This window comes from Crassostrea angulata, chromosome 1, assembly GCF_025612915.1.
Source record: "Crassostrea angulata isolate pt1a10 chromosome 1, ASM2561291v2, whole genome shotgun sequence".
In the NCBI taxonomy this organism is placed as follows: domain Eukaryota; kingdom Metazoa; phylum Mollusca; class Bivalvia; order Ostreida; family Ostreidae; genus Magallana; species Magallana angulata.
This window is the reverse complement of record NC_069111.1, coordinates 14631237-14658322: the sequence shown is the minus strand read 5'-3', so window position 1 is coordinate 14658322 and position 27086 is coordinate 14631237. Positions and strand designations below refer to the sequence as shown.

Below are 27086 nucleotides of genomic sequence, written 5' to 3'. Positions count from 1 at the left end.
GTTTGGGCAAGGGCAAAATCCCGCCTCCTCAGTGTATTCGAGATATTGTTAATTCGATTGTTAAAATTCTTTTACGAGTTCATAAAATACTCTAGTGTAGTTTTATAGTTTTCTTGAATTATATCCGGGGGAGGGGGTCCGCCGAGGGATAATTTAGTTTTTCGGGGGCGGAGGGGGGGGGGGGTTTCCGAGATATATTTTTTGGTAATATAACTACATATATGATTTACCACGTTTAAATTTTCCAGGGAGGGGTCCCAACTCCTCCTCTCCTGCTCCCACTAGATCCGCGCATGAAGGGATTTGTTGAACTATACGATGACAAAAGTTCAAACCAATCTATGACTACACTGTATATAGAGAAAAATGGTTTATTTATACCGATATGTCTATAAACTTACAGCGTGGAAATGAGGGGTAGGCTAAGGTTACCGATTCTCTTCGATTCTGTATCAAAAAGGGGTGATTAAAAAACAGATCTTAAATTACAAATGAAAAAAATAAATATGAAATTAACTTTAATTGTATCTTGTAAAGCTCACCTCAACATTTGGTTTAAATGAGCTAAGAATTAGAACTCTGGAACGAGAGCAATATCCATTAATGTTGGCCTTGAATGGTGCATATTGAATAATGTAAACTTTTCAAAGGAACAGACATGTACATGTGATCGAAATAATAACTTTTATCTATTTCACAATTATTGCTCGGTTTTCAAATGCTTTTTAAGGCCAATGCCTGCATAAAAATTAAAAATTATTCAAGCACGAGAAAATAAAATATTTGTTGCTTGCAAACTTTAAAGACTATTGCGTTTTAATGAGAATATTCGATAGATAAATAATTCTTTTTCATCGGAACCCACATAAAGTGTAATTAACAATAACTATTGAGTGTGTCCTACGCGTTATTTTATTGCAAAGCAATGTTTTCACTTCACATCTGCAGACATATCTTTTTTTTAAGTTTGCACCTATTGTTACAAATCAATAGAGTGTCATTCGTCTGGTACACACACACACATATATATATATATATATATATATATATATATATATATATATATATATATATATATATATATATATATATATATATATATATATATATATATATATATTTACACCTAAGTGGTTTTTGCTATGTACGTTTTGGCGACACCGGTTGGTTTTTTTTTTCTCGCAGGCGTATAAATATTTGATAAGCTAATGATCTGCCATGTTCCCCAACATTGTAAAACAAGTTTGGAATGAGATTGGCAGAACAAATATTTTGAAATCACATAATCAAGAGAATTGACAACAACTGAGCAAGGGGAATGAATGTCCTTTCTCTGAATATAAGAAGTTGCTTTTGTAGTGAGAATGCATGTGTGTAAACAAAATGATAACAATACATTCTCCCGGTAAAGAATGAACTTGAATTTGTAAAAGAGGACGGCGAATCATGAAAGTACGTTTGGAAAGTTAATTTCGGAGGAAGAATAATAAGTCTTTCAAAAAATATCGATTTCTTTTCATTGTTACAAATGCATCTTGTTAAACAGATTATGTAACTGTATTTTTTTTTTCGATGTGAGTGTTAGTGGTGGGATATGATTAAGAATTAGTTTAGTTGGAAAGGCGTTTTGTAGTTACATGTACATTGAATAATCAGTGTCAAAAAATGTAATTTATTGACGAATCAAAGAATAAGACAAATGATAAGACAAAAAGAAAAATTAAACAAAAAATTAGCACGTCAAAAACTCACCATTCTTGTTGTGGTACTTTCTTGGTTTCAAAGACGTACGCGTAACAGCATCAGTGACGTCACAATTAAAATCATTGCCGAGAATCTTGCCAGAGTTACCTATCTTTCTGTCATTATTCTTTCACCATTTTAAAATAATAGCTTGTGTGTAATAATATTTTCACTTTTGATAAATTTCAAAATACATGCATAAATATTTGTTATTCCTTAATGGGGGGGGGGGCGTTTTTTGTACAAAGGCTCCATGACTAATATCCCACATTTATGTACTGGTACTGTACCAGTACATTATTGTCAAAATGTTATGTTAAGAAAAATCTCCAAAAATTCACTTCCATTTCTTGATATAGTATAGAAAAAAATTCTGTATGTTTTATACATGTATACTATTTCAACTTATGAAAAACCATCTGTCGCCATTCATGTTTCATTATAATAACGTCATTTCCAATATTGTTTTACGGTTCGCGCAATGACATGATTCCTGAGATGAATTTCTACGATGTGGTGTTATGTGCTTATATTCAGTTTTTATGATTGCTCCCGTAGGAGCGTTCAAAAATTGCGCTAGCGGCCATGTTTCAGGCCACTGCGCGGGGTATTGGGTATAGTTTTCAACTAGCAATAACCACGCCTCGGATTAACCTCATCGGCTATGGTACCGCCACTGCGCAAAGCTACCGAGTAATAGTTTAATACGTAATATGTAGTATCCAGCCATTTACCTGAGATGATTTTTTCAAGACTAATTTTCAAAATTTCGTGTTTATTGTTTAAATTTTTTGATAAGTTATCGTTTATTTTCAAAATAAATACAATTATTTTATTTTATTGTAAATAATTAAAACTAAAGAAATACATATTTGTGTAATTACATAAAGATTTTTAATTATTATACGCATACATTTCTAAGGGAAATAACACACTCTGGCGTGTACATATTAATGGAGTGAATGTACATTGTACTGTACATACGAGTTGTCTTTCCTGAGAAAGCAGACAGTATGACATAACTGGTACATATACACGTACACACATTTAATTTTAATGTATATAATAAAGTACTATATAGAATGTGTACCTTTTTTATTTCTTAACTTATATTTTAATTTGTGTGCTTTTGAACAATGGGTTTTTAGGAGAATTCTAAAGTGGTAGTATTTCATGCAAACAACTATTTCCACATTTGCAGGGTTTTTTTGTTTGTTTTTTTTACTGTTTTTTAATGACTGACAAATAAGCAAATAGCTTCTTGCCAAAACAAGATTTAACGTATTGTTCTATTGATACCAGAGACATAAATAACAGAGATTGGCAACGCCGCCATTAGCGTGTTCTGTTGTTGAAAAATGGTACGGGACCAACCTTACTTTGAGAACTACATAAAAAGTGTGCATATAGGTTTTAGACATTTTGAAATGTACGTCTTGAATTGAAACAAATACCCACGCAAAAAATAATTAGAATGTATTGTATACATGTACAAGACATGGTCAATTATATGTCTCCTGAATACTTAGGAACAAAGAAACTATTATGATCACATTTTATTTTTCAGGGGTGAAGGGGGGGGTGTCGATACATGTACCAACCCATCTTAATTTTCCTTCGGACCTGCTGTAACAGGATAGAGACTGTCTCCTTATTTATTGGTAATACAAGGATAACTCCAGAGCAGTAAACCTTTGCATTTGCTGAGAAAAACAAGAGATCTACATTTCTCTTTGAGCTAGCTGATATTTTAGAGAATTGCAATTTATATTTCAATTTTAATTCCTACTAGCATTACATTGTGCATAATGATCAATGACATCTGAATTTTTGTTTATGTCATTGTATATGTACTGGATTTAATTAATTATATTAACAAAATTGTGATACACAAATAATTTTACAATTCCATAACTTGTGTTTACAAGATTTTGAAAAAAAATTTCAGCTTCACATCAAATTTCGTGATGGAATCAACCTTTAAAACATAAAATTTTAAACATTAAAAATGTGTCAAGTCCACAATGCATACGACAGTATAGAACTCAACTGTATGCTAAATTTATCTTATGTCATTATATCAAATAATTAATGAAATCATGAAAGGTGGTGCGTAAAAATAACATACTTGTTTTTTATTCTCCAATTTTGATTTTTTTTTCTATAACATTCTGAAATCTCATTGCTGTGACAACCTATGATTTTGTGTGCCTCGATTTAAATAAATTTGAATCTCTTAACATATAATTAATCATTCATTTGTAACATATTAGTATCCCTTCTTAAACCCATCATTGGTTATGTGAAAAAATATATCAAATATTTTAAAAAATAATATATATCAAGGCATAAAGGTTTCATAAATTTAATCCAAACTTCAATAAAGTTAAAATCATCCTGCAAACATAGAGGTTGTCATACAAATACTAGTACGATGCATGCAGTAGTAAAGTACATGTACTATATCTTATTTTTAAAACAAGCAATCTTTTTGTTTCTGTGAATAAGATGTTTCTCAACAAGGATTTGAAACTTGCTTTGCAGGAATATGCAACTTGCATATGTGCTTTGCAATAGATTTAATGCTTCCTTAAGAAAATTCATTGATAAAGCAATAAAATTCTACAAGAACAGTTGGGCACCAGAACAAAAACAAAAATATTATACACAGTTACACTGACAAGACAGGAGAGATGCATTGATACAATTTCAAGTAAAAGTTTATTTTTTAATAAATCTTTTATACACAATCCAAATTAAAAGAAAAAAATGTTGTTTTAAAGTACATGTTAATACAATAAATAAATTACAACACATTTAAAATAACATATTTTAATTCTCTGAGCCAAGCCTCTCTAACTGCTTCAAAAATTGTGTAGCACTGGTTAAGTCACTGCAACCATACACCACTTTACGTGGTGCCCCTGCATTTGACTTGTTTTTAGCATAGTCCACAAGATTCTGATATTCAATGTAGTTGCCTCCCCCTACCATGAACACATAAGCTTCCTGGAATGGAGACTTGTTCCTGGGAATACCCGAAGAGTCTGAGCGCAGGAGTTTGGGATCAAAGTAACGGAAATCATCCACATCCTGTAGTGATTTCATGTCCATTAGAGCATCCACCACTCGAGTTGCCGGGAGATTATGTTTCTTGATGACCAAGTTTTTCACTCCCTCCATCAAGAATTGGGAGCCCTGGTTCATCAGTTTGGAGAACATTCCCACCGTTTTGGTTCCACCTCCCGCATACTGGCTCGGAGCTGCGGTCATTTTGGTATAAGCCTTCCACTTGCGGATGTAGCTGAGAGCAGATGTGTCACAGTTGGCGCCAGTTAAAGCAATCAAATATTGGTCAATCTCGGCATCGGACATGGGTGGTCCGCACAGCAAAGCGATGATGAACAATCTGACTTTGTCTTGTGGTGTCCCACACTCGTGGTCGTTTATCATATCCATCAATGATTGATCCAAGACAGATTTCCCCATCAGCTTTTCTTCAGTTTCAAAATAGACATCTAGTTTCCTGGCCTTGATCTGCTCTAGGAGAGCCGTAGCGATGTTGGTGTGCTGGTCAATGAGGCGTTTTCTCTCTAGTAGCTCTGGCAGAGAGCTCACAGTTGATGTGAGTTTTGCTGTATGGTCAGACAACATGCTTATTGCTGATTCATCCTCTCCCTCAATTCCCATGGCTGCTTTTAGCTTCTTCACTTCACCCTCCTGAGTCCTGTAATTTGAAAATTCAGTTCTTTACTTTTTTATTTCTTTTACTTAATATAAAAAATAAATCATGTGTAGATCAAGTGCGGTACTGATTTCTCTGAGAAGTAAATTAATAAGAATTAAATGCATGTAACATTATACAATTCAATAAAAGAAATCGAACTCATAATGAACATGCAATCCCTTGATATCTTTGAGCAAATATACTTTTTCTGATGGCATTTTTATGAAATTCAAATGTTTTTTATAATAAATGTTTTAATATCATTTTCACATTAGAGAAAATTTTTATCACACTAGAACATTTTTCAAGAAATAACACAATAAAGTGATTAAAATAAGAAAATCATATCTCTTTTAAGATCTTCATGTTCAAATAAGCTACCTGTAAGAATCTAATTCCACTTGGACAGCTTCTGCCACAGCTGGGAAGGGGCTTCCTTTCTGTGCCTGCCAGAATTTGTCAAATGGCTGCAAGTCATATGTTTTCTTCTTCTTGACAACTCCACCTGCAGGTGTTCTAGACTCAACAGATTCTTCAATATCCACTCTGTAAAAATAATAATTTTTATGAAACAAAATTAGTGAAAGTAGAGTTAGATTTTATTTTAGATAACATTTCCAGGTAAGAACAATTTTACAGGTAGGTCACTCTGTAAAATTTAAATTTCATACAGCTCTTGTATATATCAATAATATATCCATTTATTTATTGATTTTCATAAGTTTCTGTTACCTATTTAACTGAAGATCAAACACATCATGACTAAGAGCCTGATATGTCCAGGTATGATGAAGCATGGTGGCTAAATCTAAATTACGATCCAAGAGAACAAGCAATGGTCGCTGAAATGAAAACTGTCCGGCTTGAATATTGTCACTGGTGAAAAAACTACTTCTGGCATCTCGGATGTTCTCTCGGAGCTTTTTGTCCAACTTCTCTGCCACCATCTCTGCCGCATTGCCTCTTGGGCACCGAATGATAGGAACAGTTCCCAAGGTAACAAACACTGAAAACAAGCTGTCAACCACTGTATCCATGATGTGTTCTATTTCTGTGTCCTTCACATCGCCTTTGTTCAGGGCATAGTACGATATACTGTCTCTGTCTTGGTGACGGAGAGTGAACATGTCGTCTTCGAGAGAAATAAAATTCAGATATTGGTCAAACACTTTGGAAACTTGACTTACACAGTTACTGTGAATGGCAGCACTGGCGATTTCTTCCAGTCTTTGGCGAGATATGGCCGAGATAAAGTTAAGGTAGTATGTCTCGTACAACTGACTCTGGAAATCTTGGCCGATCCGACGAATATTGTCGTCTGTAGGCATAACAAAGTAAATAGCCGGTACGTCAGGTATAGGGTCGCGTTCCGAGTGTAATTTCAGATGAAGTGTTACACCCATGTCTCGAAGTTCTTTCACCGTCAAAAGTGGTGAAATAATATCCTGTCCAAATCTGTCGTATACCAGTACTTTCCATTGTGGTTCTGTGGTGGTAGCTTTTGTGGCAGGGACGTTAAAATTTAACATACGTTTCAGAGCTAAAATTTGTTTCTCTCGTAAGGAGGACGCCATCTTGAATAACAGCGCCGTCTGTCAGGCGACGTGGCGATTTTGACGCAAAGCTCAGGAAAGACAACCCAAGTCTTACTGCAGTTATGACCCTTAGACTCATGACCAGCTGATGACATTGCCTCAGGCAATAATTAATAATATAACAAATCAAAACAAATATGCTTATAATACATCTCTTTATTGAAATATAATTCATATATTATGCATAATCTAGATGTGCTGATGAAAGCGCTTCATGCAGAAATTATTCAGAGAGAAAAAAAATAAAATAATAAAAATCACAACACGAAAATAATCACAAGTGAGTGCAAAATCCTAATTCATAAAACAGATAGACAACCTCTGTAAAAAAAAACCCATGTATTTCTTACTGCATTTAAGGTATCTCTAAATTAAAGATTAACAATTTTTTCTCATAAGAGTCACTCATACATTTCATACATTTGTGGGTTTTTACCCCCCCCCCCCAATTTAATGCATTTTAATATCAACAAATTGTACAATAGTTAACAACAGAAGATTTTTTACATTAAATGATACAAGTATATAATGAAGCAAGTACTGCATGATTTTAACTGATTCTCCTTAGTGACATTCAAATCATTTAAAATGCAGAAGAGGTCTTAAATTAACAACAAAAATTCTTAAAGTATGTACATACATGTAAATCCAGTTTAGACCAAAACGTATTCTGTGTCTATGGTAAAGTAAGTAAACCAACATCTTCGAGGAAAAAAGAAAAAATAACAATATACTGGCATATATTCATTCACCAAATTAAAAAATAATCTGTCAAAAAATAATATTGGAAAAAGGACATCTCACCCACTCGAGTTCTCATTATATTGTATAAGAAGATATGTCAGAACCAATTTTAATATATACACATTTAAAAACATTTACGGTACAAAGTTTTTCAAAAGATACAGCTGCAAAAAATATTTTCATGGAGTGTGAATTAATTATAAATCAACACTGAATGTCAGATCTATTTTAGTTTGAGATTCTTGATTTGCCTCCTCAAATTTATTTCATTATGATTTTTTTAAACAAAAGGATGAATTGTTTATTAGCAATCAAAGGATTTTTCAACAGAATTTAAAGGTTCAATCCATCACATTTAAAACATGTTTTACCTATTAAATCTATGCAATACACCCCTGTTATTATATAGTTATATGGTATGTTTTATTCCTTTGGTCAAAGCAAATCTGAAATGCATTCTGGGATTTATACACATACATATTGCACTAAATTTTCAACAAGCACATGTATTCTTAATTTAAGAGAACAAAAAAAAAATACAACCTTGACAAATGGATGTTTATCCTAAAATAGCTGTGCACTCCAGGCTTGTATTCTTAGAGTTATAAGAATGGTACATGAGATGATATACACACTAAAACCTCCTTTGATTAATACAAGCGTTGTTCTAAACAGTTAGGCACTGATGTGTTTACATTAAGAAAATGGAAGACCTTACTTCGGATCATTATTATGAAAACAGATTTAATGGTAGTCTTGGTTAATATAATTCCGAGTCATAAATTCTACAATTTCTAAAGGAATATTAGGAAATAATGATCAGTAGCAGTAATGTTATAATATTGTTTCTTCACACACAATATCAAAACAATTGTCCATAATTTTTCATAAAACCATATACATGAAGTTCATCCCCCGTATAATTAATATAAAATCTTGTGAAAATCAATCCACATTTACTGTTTCTAAGCTGCATAATCCTGACATCAATACCATCTTTATTTATTTTTTTACAATGTACACTTCCTTGCATTGTTTATAAAATACTCTTCCACACACGTCTTCTTTATTGTATTCCTTATATTGAACTACTCTCTTAAACTAAACACAAAGTGATATTTGGGGTGAACATCAAAGACAAGAAACAAAATAACAAAAATTGTCTCAAGGATAAAATGTTATAACACAACATTTGTACATAAAATTAAAATGAAATACTTGTGGCTATGCCAAACTTTCTGCTGGCCCTATCTGACTAAGAGCCAACATTAGAATGTCTCGTTTCTCTTTGAACACCCTCAGTTCTCTTCCAGCAAGTCTAGCACTCTCTAGTTCACGTTCAGCTATTTGAAGTTCATGTTTGATAATTCCTCCTGTTTCCTGTTCACGGGCAATCCAATCTAGAGCCATCTGTGACCTCATGTCATCGTCAAGGGAACGGTGCGAATAATGAGCCAGCACTTCCTGTCGAGAACAGTTTCTGTCACGCATGGCTTTTAAGCTGCCGTTCCAATGAAGGAGCTGAAAGACTGTCATAAGTTCTTGAAACTCAAGCATTGTTCTTCCTTTGTTGGCCTCTAACATAAAACGAAATGCTCCTATACCAGTAGCAGGATTATCCGCATCAGCTAAATTCCCCTGAAATATGATAAGGAGAAATTCTTGTCACAATATTCTATAAACATATAAAAATATGTTACAATATGTTATGATTTTTTCTAACTAAACTTATATATATGAAAAGTGTATTCTCTGTCTGAATCATTAATTAATTTGTCTAATCATACCAGAGCATGCATTTACTGTAATTATACCTGTTTATCAAACATACTTTACAAAGAAATTAAATTCACTTTTATTAAGCTTCTGCAAATATTTTCAATTGTTGACATGCTCCAAATAATTTACCTGGAAAGACCCTGCAGCATCTCGTACTGCCCTCTCAATAAACTCATCCGAGATCTTCCGAGAGGGGTGCTCGTTGAATACGGAATTCATTAAGGCAATTTTAGCTGCACTACGCCTTGCCTCAGCTTTTGTTGGACAGTGCTAAAATATGGAAAAGCTCAGTCAATTTTCCTTATGAAACAAAACAAGCATTTAAATAGAACAGCGCTATGTTACCAAACAAAGAACAAAAAAACTTTGTACAATGTTCTAGCCGAGGCATTAACTTTTCAATGAGTGAGAGAAAATTAAACAGATTTTGTGTTCTGTAAAGTATTACACAAAGATAAATCTTTATCAAACTTTACTTGAAGATAATTTTCTAAAACCTTTCATCAAAAATGTCTTGTTTAGTAATTTTCTTAAACACTTTGCAGAAAAAAATCCCAGATCTATCACATAGTACCTGAAAACTGCCAAAACAGCTTCCCCCGGGGAGGGAGACAAAGCACACATAGGGAGGGGAGTTTGAGGGCTGGGACTCGTACACCACCAGGGCTCCGTTCTTTAGATCTGCTCCTCGCTCCAGCTTCATCTGCCAAAATTCCTGCAGGGCCTCCACAACATTCACTGAAATAGACAGATTGTTTGATTATACAATGTACCCTAGAAGGCATAAAAACTGGCTAATAAATGCTGAACAAAAATGTTGTCATGCCATTGAGATTACACAAAGGCCTTTTTCAAGGATTTAAAAATAGGGAATAAAATTAAGACACTGAAATTATGGAAAAGATATTTTAAAGTATCTGTTATCATGTAGGACATTTTTTAAATATATTTGTTTACATAAGTACTTTTGAGTTCATTTGAAAAACATTTTAAAATTCTAATAAACAAATACATGTATATGTGCACATATTCCATAGAATTGGCAGTTTAGAACTTTATGACAGAATGCTTTGAAACATTTCTTAAATGCTTTAATATTAAACCTCGATCGAGTCCATCCCTTTTCCTTTGTGACTTTCCCATATTCTTTGAAGAATAGTGCTTATTTTATTAATAATATATAAATAAATGCTTAAATAATAACCATTCAGTGAATTTTTGTATTAGAAATTAAGTCATAATTATGAAAGGCACTTTGCATTTCATTTGAAAATGAAATGTCAAAGCTATTACATATATAATAACATCAATAGTGCTGTTATAATTGCAGTATACTGGTAATGACTTCTTTTAATGTAAAACATTCTCTTGTGAAAATTTCTTTGCCCATCTTTCAATACATTTATTTCTCAATGACATCACGTCTGGTTTGACAATTAGATCACCCAAGTTAAGTCATGCGGACTAATCTCTGTCATAATGGCTGCTTTAAAAACCTGCACGAGAAACTTATATATGCGGGAGAATTTCCTGCATTCCTTGACAAATGTCTTTAGAAATCACCTTGAAAAGATGCACCCAAGGATAACAGAGTTTAAAGGCAGGCGAAATCCCCAGTGATTCTGTGATAACCGACTACTGTATTGAATGAACTGGCAATTGATAGTGGTTTCCCCCTAAAGGATAGCTTTAATAACATGATAACAGTTCATTTATGAAATGAAATATTGGGTAAAGATGACAAATAAATCCTGAATGGCATCAATCTAATGGACATCTAGTGGAGTACTAATGCAGGATGTCGTCAAACGGACTGAAAATTTTGTTTTATGACCTTTAATATATAGACAGTGGAATAATCTTGTGACCACATCTGTTTATCTACATTTCATCTCATTAATATACATGTGTTTGCCTAACTATTGATTAAAAGATATTTCAGATAAACAAATGTTTTATTTTAGGTCAATCTTAAAGAGTAGGAAGCAAATGACTAAATACAGTGATCCAGCTGATATCTGTAGATACAATCTATTGAAACAATCACTTAAACTGCCCCAAGTGAATAGCATATGTAAGCTAGGCCATCATTCTGATTCATTCATGATACCTCAGTGGGTTTTTCCCACCAATTTGGGACTGGAGGCTGGGGGCCTTTCAATTGGGAAAAATAGCACAACAAAACAGGAACATTGGAAAAATTCTTTTTTATTTGCACGATTGTAATGAAATTTATGATTTCTGTCATTTATTCAAATACTAATTAAAGTACAATGATTCTTTTTCTAGAGTTTTTGAAATTATTTATTACCAGGTATTCTGTTCAGTCTTTCCTGAAAATTTTGCAAACTCTATATCCATTAGTTTGAGAGAAAAAATAATTGTGGCCAATGCCCATGTTAGAAAAATTTGTGGAATTGACTTCATCGTACCTGTAATTCAACCGTATCTTATTTTTAATTTAAAGTAACTCAATGAGAGAGAGAGAAAAAGGTGCAAAGGTTTTGATAACTTTTTATTTAAAAGAGGGGGGGGGGGGGGGGTAGGAGGGTGTCTGCAGACAAATGAAGATTATTGTTCAAGCACATAAAACATGATTTGCCATCTGATCTTTATTTCATGCTGCTACATTTAAGTATAACTGAATGTAAACAGGTAATTTACTAGTGATTTAAGGAGAGTGATTGAATGTTCAATATTGTAGATGAAAAGCCATTGCTTTCTTAATTTCACTTCTGCAGATTAAGTGACCCAGATAATTCACACTCTTGACCCTCTAATCCACTAACACCAACCTTCATTATTTGATGTGTTCTGTATCAATATCAATATTGAGTGAAAAGTTATAAAACCCTCAAACCCTCCCAAAATTGAAACCCCCATGAATCAGGGCTTCTGCAAACACCCCCCTTCAACCAGTCACAAATGTGTGTCAACAAGGAGGGGGGATTATAAATACATGAGGCCCTGGATTATCAGGAAACGGCCTTTTCTTCTTGTCCCTGCCTTTGTCTTGCATTGTGACATGGGGGTAAACAAAATCAACTGGTCATTTATGTGTCCTTAATCCGTGGCTTTTAAGCCTGATTGGACTTTAATTTACCATGTTTATCTTTATTTGTAACACCAAGCTACCTGTGAGAAGGGTCTCTTTTAACATTTAAAGAGAGTGCTTGTTGCGAGAATTTCTTCTTTTTTTATATAATCACCCATTTATGAGTATTTGATGTCCTCTCAAACAAAAAAAGGTTTTATTGATCCCTTTGTTTGAAGTTGAAATTGTTTAAATTTCAGGTTCTGAAGATGAAAATTGATTCTTTATAACAATTTGTTGTTTCAGGTTCTAGGAACCCTGCCAAATCAGTCTCTAACTTTTTTACATTGAAAAGAAAACAAAATTAAGTCAAATGCCTTCACGCTTATCAAGGATATTTGCCCTCTTATTCTTATCACTTTCCCTCTAATAAATGGGCAGTAAACGAGACATTTATTACTTCAAATGTGACGATAAAACATGATAGGGGGGAAATGTCTCCATGTACATGAGACATGGAGTCCCTATTAAGTAGAATACAACAAAACTATACATTTACATATGCATGTATACCCGAACATCCACATGTTACATTTACATGTTAAGATAGCTTTCAGTAATATAAACTCCATTGAAATCATGCCTGCAGTTGACCAGACTAAACATACAATTCAGGATCTCCCAACTTACATTATAAAAATACCAATGTGCATATTCCAGCCTGTAATCCCATTGCCTATTAAACTCATTTCAAATTCAAATCAAGCTAGTAGATTCAAGTTAATCAATCTTGGAAGCTTGAATTATTTGTTCAGTCTCCATGTGGGGCAGCAGTCTAAGTATTTGTTGGAATTCATATTCACATATAGCATGTACAAATCTATTAGAATTTTTTTTTTGGGGGGGGGGGGGGGGTAAAGGAATAAATTGTATCAATAAACATGTCTGTTTTATCTGGTTTAGCTATTACCATGATCGTAATTAGTACCAGCAATAAAAAATGCACAGAATAATCTAGTATTGATATACCAGTAAGTGGTATACCTGTGATCAAAATTGCACAAATTAAAGATAATATCTATAGGCTAGACCAAATTTCTTTTTTTTAAAAATCAGCAAAAATTGCTATTGAACTAAAACCAGTGTATGCCATTAAAAGAATGCATATATACCGGTAGTAAGGAAAATATCTATTTGCTGTTGCCAACAAGCCTGTTGGGATAATTTTGAGTAAAAGGACCATATATCTTTTCTTTTCATTAAAAATCAGTGAAAAAAAAAAGCTACATGTATTAGATTAAATGGACGAGTTGGTAAATGCAAGCATTATATGTCATCAGTGCATGCATTTAATCAACTCAGGTATTTATATACCTGGCACAAAAGACACCATTATTGTATCAAAGTCTGTACTGTTAGGTTACATAAGATAAGAGAAACCTTGATTTTTTTTCCCCGTCTTACCAAACCAGGCCCCACTACCTAGAGGTAAATGGAGTACATTTTCTCTTCACCTGTTCTATGAATCAGGTGCAATTTTACCTGTATCTACCTGGTCACCAATTCATCAAAAATGATAATCAGATATGAAATTTTGATGAATACAAAGAAGCTATCTATTGAAGCTTGCCCCCTGAACAATACAACACACCTATTTTAATGATAAGTTCCATTCCTGTGTGGATTGAAAAGAATTGTCTTTCAATTGATATAAAATTTACAGGTATGAATTTGTGTGTGTTGTGCTTTAGCATTATCAACAAGGTGATAGATCAAGCTAAGTGCCTTACTGTAACAGGTGCTGAAATACACATAACATGTACTTGACTTTATAATGATGGCTTTGGCACATTTTCAATCATACATGTATAGTGAAGCCTATCATTATCAATGATATTGAAAGAGAGATAGAGGCTTTTTACAATATAAATGACATTGTAGCTGTTTATGAATAGGAAATTGGGATGGTTCATAACATGCATTGAAATATCAACATTTCTATCTGAATCTCAGCAACATTAATCACAAATAGCCTCCAGAGATCATTTTTTTTTATTTTCTACAGTTAATGCATAAAAAATCAAGCAGACGTGTGATCGCATTTCTCATTTCTCGCAGCCTCATCAAAAAAAAAAAATGCACTACATGTATTATGAAATTTATCACCTACGGGGAATCATATTGATTACTCATGTTTTATGGTGAATCTTATTAACAAGGTTTTCCATAGAGGCCATATATAGAAGAGGTCTTAAAAAGTATCATTATGTTGTGTTTGAAACATCAAATTTTACAAATTAGTTGTTCAAAAACTATTTCAATGTATGTTAAAAGGTGCAAATTGATTCTGACCTTTAATCAATATAAATTTCTTCAAAATCTGACAAAACAAGATATCTGTGAGCCAATGCTCACTAGTGATACCCCCGCTCTGATGTGAATATGCAAAATAAGCAAAGTCGACATTTAATAACAGAAAGCTGGCATCCGATTGGTACAGAAATATATCCAACAATATGGCATGCCTAAACAAATAGTGTGTTAAAATTTCAAGCTTCTGCGAAAAATAGCTGCTGAGAAATCTTTGACGAAAATTTGTTTGAAAATTTTGGCTAAAAATAAACAAAGTCGTCATTTAACAGGAAGTTGACACCCGATTGGTACAGAAATATATCCCACGATATGGCATGCCTATACAAATATTGTGTAAAAATTTCAAGCATCTGCGATAAATAGTTGCTGAGAAATCTTTGACGAAAATTTGTTTGAAAATTTTGGTTAAAAAATAAGCAAAGTCGTCATTTAACAGGAAGTTGACGTCCGATTGATACAAAAATATATCCCACAATATGGCATGCCTAAACAAGTAGTGTGTTAAAATTTCAAGCATCTGCGATAAACAGTTGCTGAGAAATCTTTGACGAAAATTTGTTTGAAAATTTTGGTTAAAAAATAAGCAAAGTCGTCATTTAACAGGAAGTTGACGTCCGATTGGTACAAAAATATATCCCACGATATGGCATGCCTTAACAAACACTGTGTTAAAATTTCAAGCATCTGCGATAAATAGTTGCTGAGATAAATGCGACAGAAATTTTTGTTACGGACGGACAGACAGACGGACAGACGGACAGACGGACGGACAGACAGACACACAAGGGTAAAACAGTATACCCCCTCTCCTTCGGAGCGGGGGTATAAATATTAAGAACATAAATTTTTTTAAAAATAAGTCTTGTTTTTAATGAAATATAGAGGGAAAAAGAAAAAAAATTGACATGCTATTGGCACAAGAGTGTATATCTGATATTTTTATATAAATATAATTATATTTCCATAACCAAGTGATGGTTTCCAGGAATATTAAAGGCAATGCTTTAAAAAACCTTTTGCCTTTGGCATGGTTTGTCAGGATTGAACAATGAAACCATACATGGCTGAGGAAAAACTGCATGACGAAGAAATTCTTATTTACTACATGTATATAAAGTAATTACCCCGTCCGTATCCATGAGAATGCTTAGCAAAGCTATTGACCACAGCATCCACTGCTTCCTTAAGAACAGTCTTGGCTTTGGCGTCTGACATTGAAGCTCCAGGCTGCTGAGACACAGACATCCCAGCTGCAGCAGCTGCCATGATTTGTGAGGGAAGGGGTCGGTTCATCTCGGCGTACATTGTTGGGGACATCGGAGAGGAAGCTTGGCGGGGTGCTGGGACAGGCTTACCGTGCCCACCCATACCTGGGTGTCCCTTATACATGGCCATTCTGAAATCATGAAACTTACAGATTAATTTTTTAACACTGTTTGAAAAGAATTCTATAAAGGACAGTTTGGACCCAATCTCTCAATTTAGCTCCATATTATACTTTAATTTAGCTAATATAATTTCATTGCGGATATTTCAAATAGTTCGATATACAAGTACAAGAGAATATTTCAATGCTTGGTTTTTAAGGATTTAACTGTTAGAGCTACGGAGATCATTATGTAAACAGCTGCATTGAGATAAAAACTATGAACATCTTCATAGAAGGTAAATAAAAAAAATCAACATAATTTCTTTTAATGAAAAATGTAAACAGCTGCATTGAGATAAAAACTATGAACATCTTCATAGAAGGTAAATAAAAAAAATCAACATAATTTCTTTTAATGAAAAATATCATGAATATAGCTGATTACTAATCCACATGATTCAGTGAATTCACTACCCTGATCTGTAAACAAAATGGAGAATGCAAACATCGAAACAATCTAAGGATCTTACCTGTCAATTTTTTGTTTTCATCACGGTTGCGGATAAAATATATCCCAGTAAATAAGTTCAACAGATACCAATCCTTCCCACGGATTCTTACATAGTCGATATACACCAATCAATAATTCATGCGACACTAAAATTACTGATAACTATTTGAAGAATTTCACTTTCATGTTGATCCAAATCTAATCTCCTTCATTGGTAAACTGCCGAGGCATTCCAAATTAAAAATTCACGGTCCATGAGTTTTCGTCTCCCTATCGTTTCGCACCGAATTTAGTTCCTCAAAACGCCAAAGAAGCAAAATTCATATTATTATAAATAAGTATTTGTTTTATATTGAAAGTTGAAGTTAATGGAAGACTAGAATTAAGCAGGTCATATTTAACAGATATCAGGTTTGGATTTGGGTATCATAGATTCTCTTTTGAGAAGTGGACAGGCATATAGCCGCTATGTTCAACAGATTTTTCCTTCTTTTTTGATTAGATATATTTAATCTGCTTCGTTAAAATATTTAATACTGCCGGATTATTATGACGGTGCCAGTGTGACTTTTTCCCCACCCGTCTATAAATCTTTTTTTACGCCGTGTCTCTGTCTCACCTGTCAGGTGAGATATTTATCTTTATAAAATACATCTGATAGAAAATAATAATTCCTCCTCACAGGGTAAAATCAAATTCGCAGAGGACCTTAAAAAATTTAATCAGGAATTTCCATTAGAAATAATTTTCCTACTGATTTTCAAACCCAATATGGAATCTCTGTTAGAATTTTATAGGGATTGATTTAAATTCCAGTATGAAAAAATGAAGAGAAAATTATTCTTCCTTTGGAGTATTTTCTTCTATCTCACCTGTCAGGTGAAACACACCCTGGGTCTAGACATTAATGATCTTGCGGAAACTGCACCTATATGACTGCTTTTCTTAAAATTGTTTTTTATTAATTTATATTTTCGAGGATTGTTTAATTCGTTACTGATCGAATCTGTAGCTACATTTTTTACATAGAGGGAGCCTGGGTTGAGGTCGGACTTTCGAAACGATAGACTACAAGTAATTTTTTTCGGCTGTCCATTCAGTAGCTGCATTAAGCATACCAGGCACGAAGCAAACATTATTTCTGAAATTTACATATAGAAAATTGAATTAACATAAACAAAGTTACCCCCACCCATCCTACTTTAGAAGAGCATTTAAAAATTGAAGTGGAAATCATGAAATTAAATTCACAATGAAATTGAAGATAGAGTAGGTATACGCTGTCCACCCCCTCCATGGGTTAGTATTTTCACTTCCAAAAACGATGCTACGTGCCTGAATCGATGGTAAAGGTAAATTTACATACTTTTACTCAATTAGATATTCAAATGAATAATTAATATATATAATTAAACTAAAATATATAGATTCCGAATTTTTTTTTTAAAACAGACAATAAAATGCTTTCTTTGGATTTTCATGAAGTGGGCTTTGTATGCCGAGAAAAATACTTGCATATAATCAGTTTTTCTGCAATGTCTGCTACCTTACACTAAAATGACCCACCAAAGAAAACGATAACCACTGATTGAAAAAACGTTTCTTACGAAATTTCGCTCAGTGATGTAAATATATATAAGAAACATAATTGATTGCTTGGTTGGCCTTTCCGACATGCGCTACTTCGATATTCTAATGAAGGCACAATCAATTAAACAAATGAAATCCTCAAACTAACAACACGACAGTATAGAGATATTACTTTGAAAATAATAATTAACGTAAGTGATAGCCTTGTAGAACTTTATAGATATTAATACAAGCTCGATAAATCAAGGGAACAATTTAAGTTGATTGTTGAAATTTATAAATGAGGTCGATATATTTCTCTTAACAATAAATTACGATTTTTAAAAATGTTACAAAGAGCAGCATTGATTGTCATTGCACATTACATAATTTAAAACTACCAAACGCGTGCGATGCTCTGAAGAAAAATCATGATTCCATTTCCAATACATTCTCAAAAATCTGATATTTCTTCAGAAAATGGTGGAGATAAAACGATAGATCATGGAGAATTCAACGAGAAAGAAAATGGCAGACAATCTCTTCGCGAGTTGTGGTGGGAATTTCTTTCGGAAACGACATGTCATGGATTAGGAAAAGTTGGCTCGATGCGCAGGAACAGACTCCGAGGGTAAGCAAGTATATTAGACAGAGTTACATGTAATTCCATTTTTCGTTATGCTGCATGTTATTAACAATTTCTAGTAAGTTATTTAAATGAAATGCTATACATTTAATTAAATCAATTTTTTTTAGAGATTGAATTTTACAATTTGCTTTATTTATACAAGGATTCTTAAACGGAAACTAAATTGTTCGTGAATTTCAGCAAAATTTCTCAAAAGTTGTCTTTTGATCATTACCTTTGAAAGTTTTAGAAAACAATTAATGAAAATATCTTTTCTCAAAAAGAGTTGTATCCCACACCAGAGGGTCATTGTACCTCAAACAGAATCGTAACTATATATACGTTATTTCTTTCGAAAATTAAGCCTTTCCATTCAAACAATATGCTAAAGATTTCTAATCTAGAGGGGAGTCAGGGGGACACCCCCCACCCCACCCCGGTAAAATTTAATACATAGTAATGTCATTAAAAACAAGCCTTGAACACCCCCATCCCTGCAAACAAAATCATCGCTCTGACCCCCTGGGGAAATATCTGGAATCTGAGATTGAAAAAACATTTGGCAAATGAGCAATGCATATGTAAATATATGGCTGACAATATCATTTAAAACAAATATTTTTTTTTTCTTTTGCTATTCAAGAAAAAGTATGAATAGTTACATATACTGAGAAAGGATATAGATAACTTGAAGTCGTAAACGTGTACACTGCACCGATTCTTGTTTCAGAATACTTTGGATGGTGTTTTTGATTACGTCAATGTCGACCATCATCTGGTTTCTGGTGGACGAAGTTCGCAGCTACTATTCCTATCCATATCTGAGTAAGACATCTCTGGAGACCTTTAAACGGATGCCCTTTCCAGCCGTGACCATCTGCAACATGGGCTCCAAGAACAAATCAAGATCCTCCAAAACAGAAAAAGACGAACTGTATTGGCTATCTATATCCAGTATGTCTGTTTTCTCCTCAAAACGAGTCAATTGGACCGACTCCTATTACGAAGAAAATGGTTATTTCGAGCCAATAAGTCTTGAGCAAGAGTTAAGCATGGGCATGGATGTATCCAAGTTCATACTGTCCAGCGCTTTCGACTTTATGGGTGAGCTTGAGTTCGAGCCCATTCTGACGTCACTGGGGGTGTGTTATACCTGGAATGGCGACGGTAAGGCGACGACAAAGATGAGCGGTTCGCTGTATAACCTCCACCTCATACTGGACATCAACAGAGAGCTGTATGAGGCGGGTTTAACCACCTCAACAGGCGTGAAGGTAAATGTTATTAAAAAAAAAAAGAAAGAACTAACAATAGCCACTGCATGTAAATCAGTGTCACAAATTTGTCATATCATATCAATATTTGATCCCTTTTATAATTGAACCACACGTTTTCCTGAAATAACAACCACTTTTGGCTAAATCCCTTGAAATGGATTCAAAATAACAATTTAATTCCATTAAAAAAGTAAAAAACTGTTGGTGTTTTCTATGCAAGAGTTGCCTGTTCTTTGTAAGAAAAATCGTTTAACAATTTTTTTTCCCTAGATAATTGCAGTATAAAAATGTGTGCCACATGTCACTGATGTCCTTGTTATCATGATTATGTCTTGAAGTTATTTTTGTATATCCTTGTTATGCCTCCAGTGGGCCATCGACTGAAAAAAAACCTCAATTATAATCTATTGATTTACACATAAACAGGGCCGCTGCGGGACGTATATGCTAATATAATGTCCCTGATATAAACTACTTTTAAAATTCGCTGTAGACTAATATAGATGATTTAATATATTTTTAAAAAATATCTTACTACTTACTATAGATGAAAAACACGTGAAATACTTTGAATTGACCCCTACCGCGTTTTTTTTAATTCATGCACATTGTAAAATGAGAAGAATACTGCTTTTGAAGTAATCAAGTGCCAGTTAAATTAAATGCACTCTTCTACATAAAAGGACACATTCGCAAATTAGTTTTAATTAGACTGATAAAATATATATACAACTGGGTAATCTTTACTGTCATAATTTATTGAAAACTAATATTTGTGAATTTTGTAGGTATTCGTGTATTTCCTCAGTTGGTTAATTTTCAATAAGATTAATGCCATGAAATCGTTATTAAGAAAATCGTCGATAATTACTGTCCCACAAATATATATATAATTAATAATATCAAACGATGCCAGTAGTTCAATTTTATCAAAATCAGACTTGTATATAGTCACATCCCTACTCCTAATACATACACGAACATTGGATATCAACATTACTATTACAATATATTGTTTTCCTTATTTGGCAGGTTATAGTACATGAGCCGGGTACCATAGCGGACCCTATCAACCAGGGGTTTACTGTGGCCCCGGGGGTGTCAGTCCTAGCATCGGTCAGCAAGAAGCGGGTAAAGGTCAAAAAAGAAAAAAAGTCGTTGGTACTTTTTACAACACATCTAATTTTGAATACAACTCTTGGAAACGGTGTTATTTTTAGCATTACAGAGATCAGCAAAGGAGTAAAGAAAGTTGCATTAATTTTATCTGCATTAAATAGTTCCACTCACGTGCACGCGCGTACATACATCGACTAATTATAAACATATTGATCGTCTATGAAATCCCAGTCTAAATACCGTACGAAGGTGGTTACTGTTCGTGAAGGAGCTATAGCTTAAATAATAGAAGGGAAAAGGGTACACACGAAAGTAACACACATAAATACACAATTATCATTAATTAGTGTAGACCTAGTGTAACCATGCCTACCCAGTCTCCGTCATCCTACTTTCATTGTATATAATGTATATTTATGCTTATTTACTATTTATTTACTACCTATCTAATATTCATTTGTAAAATGTACCTCTGACTTTTGAACTGTATATACTTGTTGACCCCATGTACCATTTCATGGTTTGAGTGAATAGAATGAATTGATTCCGTTTACTAGTTCATTAATACTTTTTGATTGTAGTTTACGTTCCTGCCCTACCCGTTCCATGCATTTGTAGAAGACTACTGCCTGGACACAATGGCCCCGGATTTCATTAACAAATTCCACCCGCTACCCTACAGTGTTGGTGCCTGTAAAAAGTTTTGTTTCGCTGAGAAGATTTTCAAGAGATGTGGATGTGTACAAGTGGGCGATTTAGGTAACCAAAATAAATTGGCAACATTTGCAACCTATTTTTACTATTTTTTGCAATGTTTACAAAAAAGACGACAAATAGCTTATCTATACAAATCAAGTGAGTAGGCACTCTAGGTTTTTGAAATCTAAATCGTTTGACCTATGCATACTGAACATCGATGAGTGCAAATATATCATCTGTTGCTTCGACCTCTAGATAAAATGTTTTTCTTGATACATGCATTTACTTGAATTATAATTTTTCTATTATGAGAATTGTAAATAAATTTCACTCTTGGCTTTGAAAAATAGGTAACCATTCCATATGCTCGAAGTACCAAATTTCTACATGCTACCTAAAGGAGATGGGTGAGTCTTCTCCTTTAATTAAATCAAATTTTATAATCGATTTTTAAAAACGTTGAGACCTACTTTAAGTCTTAAAGTAAACATTTTCAGTTAGACTTTTATACAAGGACGTTAAAGATGATGCCAGCTGCGATTGTCCACATCCATGCGAGCAGACGACATATGACGTCATAGTATCAACTAGTCAGTTTCCGTCTGACCTCTTTGTCAAGACTCTGGAGTCTCACTTGAATATGTCTGAAGAACGGATAAGGTGAACTGTTTTATTTACATTTAATACGTGTACATTGTTGTCGAAAAAATATTGACAAAACAAAATTTCCTTCTGTGTAGTTTTACATAATTTAATTAAGTAAATGCTAAATATAGATCTTTTTTCAATCATTTGTTATTGATGCAATTCTTTTCTTCTTAATGTTCCTTCCTCATCAGTTCTCTCTTAATGAAAATGGTTGGGCCTGGGGGGCTCGAAAACTAGTTAAAACTTTGATGGGCTCTTTTTCTCTCTAAAAAAAAAGAACATTTAATAAGGTCATTATGAGACAGATGAAATACGAGTTCTGCAAAATATATAGTATTCCTCGAGAGAATACAGCAATATCTTTCATTTATTTTAATTTTTATAAAAACCTATACAGCGAGGATTCTTCATCGTGCTTTCACCTATCATTCCACATGACCTTGGTTTTTTAAAAGGTCCTTCCGGTATACCTTTATAATCATAACGCTTGGCGAAGGACATTTGCTACCTTTTTTGAAAGCCCAATATCTGTTGCAGCCAGGGAATGAACTAACAGCCTAGCTCTCGCGCATAGAATGATAGCTCAAATCAGGCACGTAGCATCGGGGGGGGGGGGGGGGGTATTTTTTAAAATTTGCATATAAAATGGAGTTGTCCCCTATACGCTGTTATCTGCCCCCTTCCCTTGGATTTGGATTTTCATGATTAATTTTGAGATTTTTTTTTTTGACTGACATGTCAGTCCCACTTTCAAAAACGATGTACGTGCCTGCAAATCCTTATAAAAGTCTACTACATGTAGATTAAATGTGTGTAATCTTACATGCGATATGAAGACATTTAATGCTCCTTGGTTGTCTGAGTGGTGATCATGATGGTATGTTGAATTCGATATTTATTTTTACTTACATAGGTCCAATCTTCTGGAAATAAACTTATTCTACGACAAGCTATATTATTTATGGGTGAGACAAATACCAAAATATGAAAGGATTGGAGACGTTCTAGGTATAATTTAATTTTTTCTAAAAAAAAAAAAATGTTTAAAGTTATGAATATTATGTTAAAGCATAGTTGTAACCAGTAAAATCTCTTTGTCTTTGCTTTCAGCCAGCATTGGTGGCCAGATGGGATTATTCATTGGAGCGAGCGTTCTAACCATTATGGAATTCATAGAAATCATATTCCTACTGCTGTTTTTTATTTTAAAACGACTGAGTTCTAAGCATAGAAATTCTTTGGAAAACGCTGACATTTGAGCTGACATTCGCGTACACCGGAAAAAAATCGTGCCAGGAAATCCTTGACGTTGAGCGTTCAATGCGACAACGAACTCTTTAATTTAAAGATATCTTTTATAACATGCAAATCTAGATTTTATATTCGTTTTACGTTTGTTTTTCATTTCTGGAGAATATGACGTACGGCGCGACGTCGACTCGTTGACGGAAGTAGTTTTCCTTTTAACGTTTGGGGACAAATAATTCGTCGTCATTAAGATATTTCTATGGTGGTTAACAAGGCAGTTTCAATTGATGTCTGAAAGAAACTTAGAGGTGTCTTTTCGATGTGACGTTACTCTTGGACCCAGAGAGAAACGCTGGGGATATTTTTATTTTATGGAACTGTATTTTTCAGCGAACGATTATGTTGAGATTTCCTACTCTTGTAAAATCAGCATTACGTGGAATGTTTACTTTATTTCAAGTTATCAAAAGATATGCTATAGATTGATAAAGTAGTAATGATAATAAGAAAGCTGATGGTTATGCTACACTACATAGCATTCGATTTATATGTTTTGACAAGGCCGAATTAAAAAAAGCCAGATCATTCTTAAAATATATATATTCAATTGCTACTAAGTATTGCATTAAATAAAAATTTCACAGATATGACTTGTAGCGGCAAACAAGGGAGCTGAAGGAAAGGGTATTGTCACCAAAGTAGTTCAAAAGGATACACATAGATACACTTAAGGATATTACACTATAAGAAAGAGATACTATTACTTATTAGGTTAGTTACTGACTCACTACGGAAATATATTGGGTTGATCAATCTCATAGATGGCGAGGCGAAGCCGAGCCGTCTATGAGATTGATCAACCCAATATATTTCCGTAGTGAGTCAGTAACTAACCTAACAAGTTGCTGTCCTTTAAAAAAGGACTACAATACGTGGACCATTTGCATGTGTTTCCAACGAAAGCGTGAAAGCCTTAAGATTATCAGATATTCCACCGACTCTAGCTCTCTGCTTTTAAGCACTAAATTTGTACGTTGTATTACGTATACATGTATGTATAGCCCTGACTTTTATCTCAGAATTTAAAGGGTTCATACTTCTAAAATAATTATGATCTATCTACTAGCCTGGTTCCCTGAGCTACCCATTACGCACAGGAACCAGGCTAGGTCATGCGCAGGCTTAATTTTCTCCATAGCATCCGGTTTAACCTCGCTTATATATTTTCTGCGTGGACCTCAGGGTCCACGCAACAATGAATGAAGTTTGCATGTATAGTATCGGGCATTCGGTGAATTCTACTATTTGCGCACACATTACGATTCGCAATACTTTACTATGCAGTGACAGCTTTGTGTAAATTAAAAATTTCATATTTTGATGCATTTTTCTTGAGATTTAAACTTTAATACAGTGACATAATTATTCAATCATACTTAAATGCTTACAAAAATTTAATCGGGAAGTTCTCTAGTCTCGCCTACAATAAAAGTAAAGTTAAGTCACTTGTGTATTCGGAAAACAACAAAACATTGAAAATTATGTTATTTGATGCATGTTGTAATTTCGGCATAACATTAACTTATTTCATAACACTGATAGTTCATATCACATGCCAATCATTTCTTTAAAAGGAATACTTTGTTTTTGTACTGTTTACCGACAACTTTACAATTACAGCGCCTTTAAACTTTATTATATGTGCACATGACACGGAATTCCGATCCCGATTCAGATAAACGTGTGCTAGCCTGGTTCCCTGAGCTACCCATTACGCACAGGAACCAGGCTAGCTCATGCGCAGGCTTAATTTTCTCCATAGCATCCGGTTTAACCTCGCTTATATATTTTCTGCGTGGACCTCATGGTCCACGAAATAAGTGTTTTGTTTTCCCGAGGACTATCAAGCGACATATTTATTCACAAATAGCGATGATCTACGTAAAGCCATGTACAAGATGCCTAACATCTCGTCCAATTTAACCCATTTAAACTCTTCAAAATTTTCAACCTCACCTTTCAAATACTCTTTAAAAATCCTTGCTTCACCCATGTTTACTTACAATGTTTTGTTGCTATTCAATTTTAAATGTTTTCTCCCTTTCCTCTGCAGAGATTTGAGCAAATTTCGACGCTGCCATTTTGTTCTGCTCCAGACAAAACAATGTGACGTCAATATTCTCAGGGCAACTACTCTAATTTTAAAGAATTTCAAAGGGCAACTACTCCAAATACTTTAAGAAATGAGTAAGCGAAGCGTCGACCAATGACGGCCATATTGCCTAATATTATTTCTCACAGAACTAATATAGAGATATATGAGGCAATCACGTGCTATGTTTAAACCAATGAAAATGTGACATTTCAGTCCAAGGGAAAACAAATGGGTTTAGATGTCTATATAAATTATATTAAGTTAAAAATTTAATCATAGAGCTGAAGGAAAGGAAGAGTGGGTACAAAGGATACACTTGGAGACACTTAAAGCTGCTTGGTCCGATTTTATATCAAATTTTATGCACGCTTTTAAACGATGGTTATGCTTAGTATATGTATAATAATAGATATTGCAGTAGTTTTACCCGTCAATTATGCCAAATTTAAATGAAGAATCAAAGTACTGAAGTACTGACGGGAGTTGATTTCAGCAATTGTTATCTATTTATTTTGCATGGCAAGTAAATTCCTATAATTAAGTATTTGAATAACGCACATTTTTATAATATGAATCCTACAGGAATTTCGTGAAAATCCAATATCAATCATGTTGTGTAATATTCAAAGAATTATTCCATCAAACTACGTATTAGTAATAAATAGTTATGAGAAATTGTATGGATCCAAGCAAAATTGAACTCTACTCTCGTTCAACCATACTCTCAGCTGTATCCGTTAATCTCCGACAAGCAAGAGAGACTCTATCCGCTTGTCGTAGATTTACGGAGACAGCCGAGCGTCTGGTTGAACGAGACTATATTGAACTCTGGCGTAGGAATACATAAAATGTACGACTTAAAAAAATA

The 27086-nt window shown here is 33.8% G+C and overlaps 3 protein-coding genes and 1 non-coding gene across 4 annotated transcripts; 1 reads left to right on the top strand and 3 right to left on the bottom strand.

Moving 5' to 3' along the window:
• Positions 1-2292: 2292 nt before the first annotated feature.
• Positions 2293-2431, bottom strand: LOC128170251 (U4 spliceosomal RNA). The gene has a single exon (XR_008241760.1). It is a non-coding gene; the product is annotated as a U4 spliceosomal RNA (small nuclear RNA).
• Positions 2432-3685: 1254 nt separating this feature from the next.
• Positions 3686-7076, bottom strand: LOC128159509 (sec1 family domain-containing protein 1-like). Its single transcript, XM_052822635.1, has 3 exons — positions 6203-7076; positions 5852-6016; positions 3686-5470 (listed from the first exon to the last, which is right to left on the bottom strand). The coding sequence occupies exons 1-3, from the start codon at positions 7042-7044 to the stop codon at positions 4576-4578; spliced, it is 1902 nt and encodes a 633-aa protein (XP_052678595.1). The 5' UTR covers positions 7045-7076; the 3' UTR covers positions 3686-4575.
• Positions 7077-7201: 125 nt separating this feature from the next.
• LOC128191592 (protein limb expression 1 homolog) lies at positions 7202-17110 on the bottom strand. Its single transcript, XM_052863740.1, has 5 exons — positions 16895-17110; positions 16120-16391; positions 10163-10326; positions 9718-9858; positions 7202-9447 (listed from the first exon to the last, which is right to left on the bottom strand). Exons 2-5 carry the CDS (start codon positions 16388-16390, stop codon positions 9034-9036), a joined length of 990 nt encoding a protein of 329 aa, XP_052719700.1. The 5' UTR covers position 16391; positions 16895-17110; the 3' UTR covers positions 7202-9033.
• A 1668-nt stretch (positions 17111-18778) lies between these two features.
• LOC128155793 (acid-sensing ion channel 1A-like) lies at positions 18779-24730 on the top strand. Its single transcript, XM_052817657.1, has 8 exons — positions 18779-19075; positions 19803-20346; positions 21382-21480; positions 22050-22227; positions 22518-22574; positions 22665-22827; positions 23729-23823; positions 23926-24730. Exons 1-8 carry the CDS (start codon positions 18876-18878, stop codon positions 24072-24074), a joined length of 1485 nt encoding a protein of 494 aa, XP_052673617.1. The 5' UTR covers positions 18779-18875; the 3' UTR covers positions 24075-24730.
• Positions 24731-27086: the final 2356 nt, after the last annotated feature.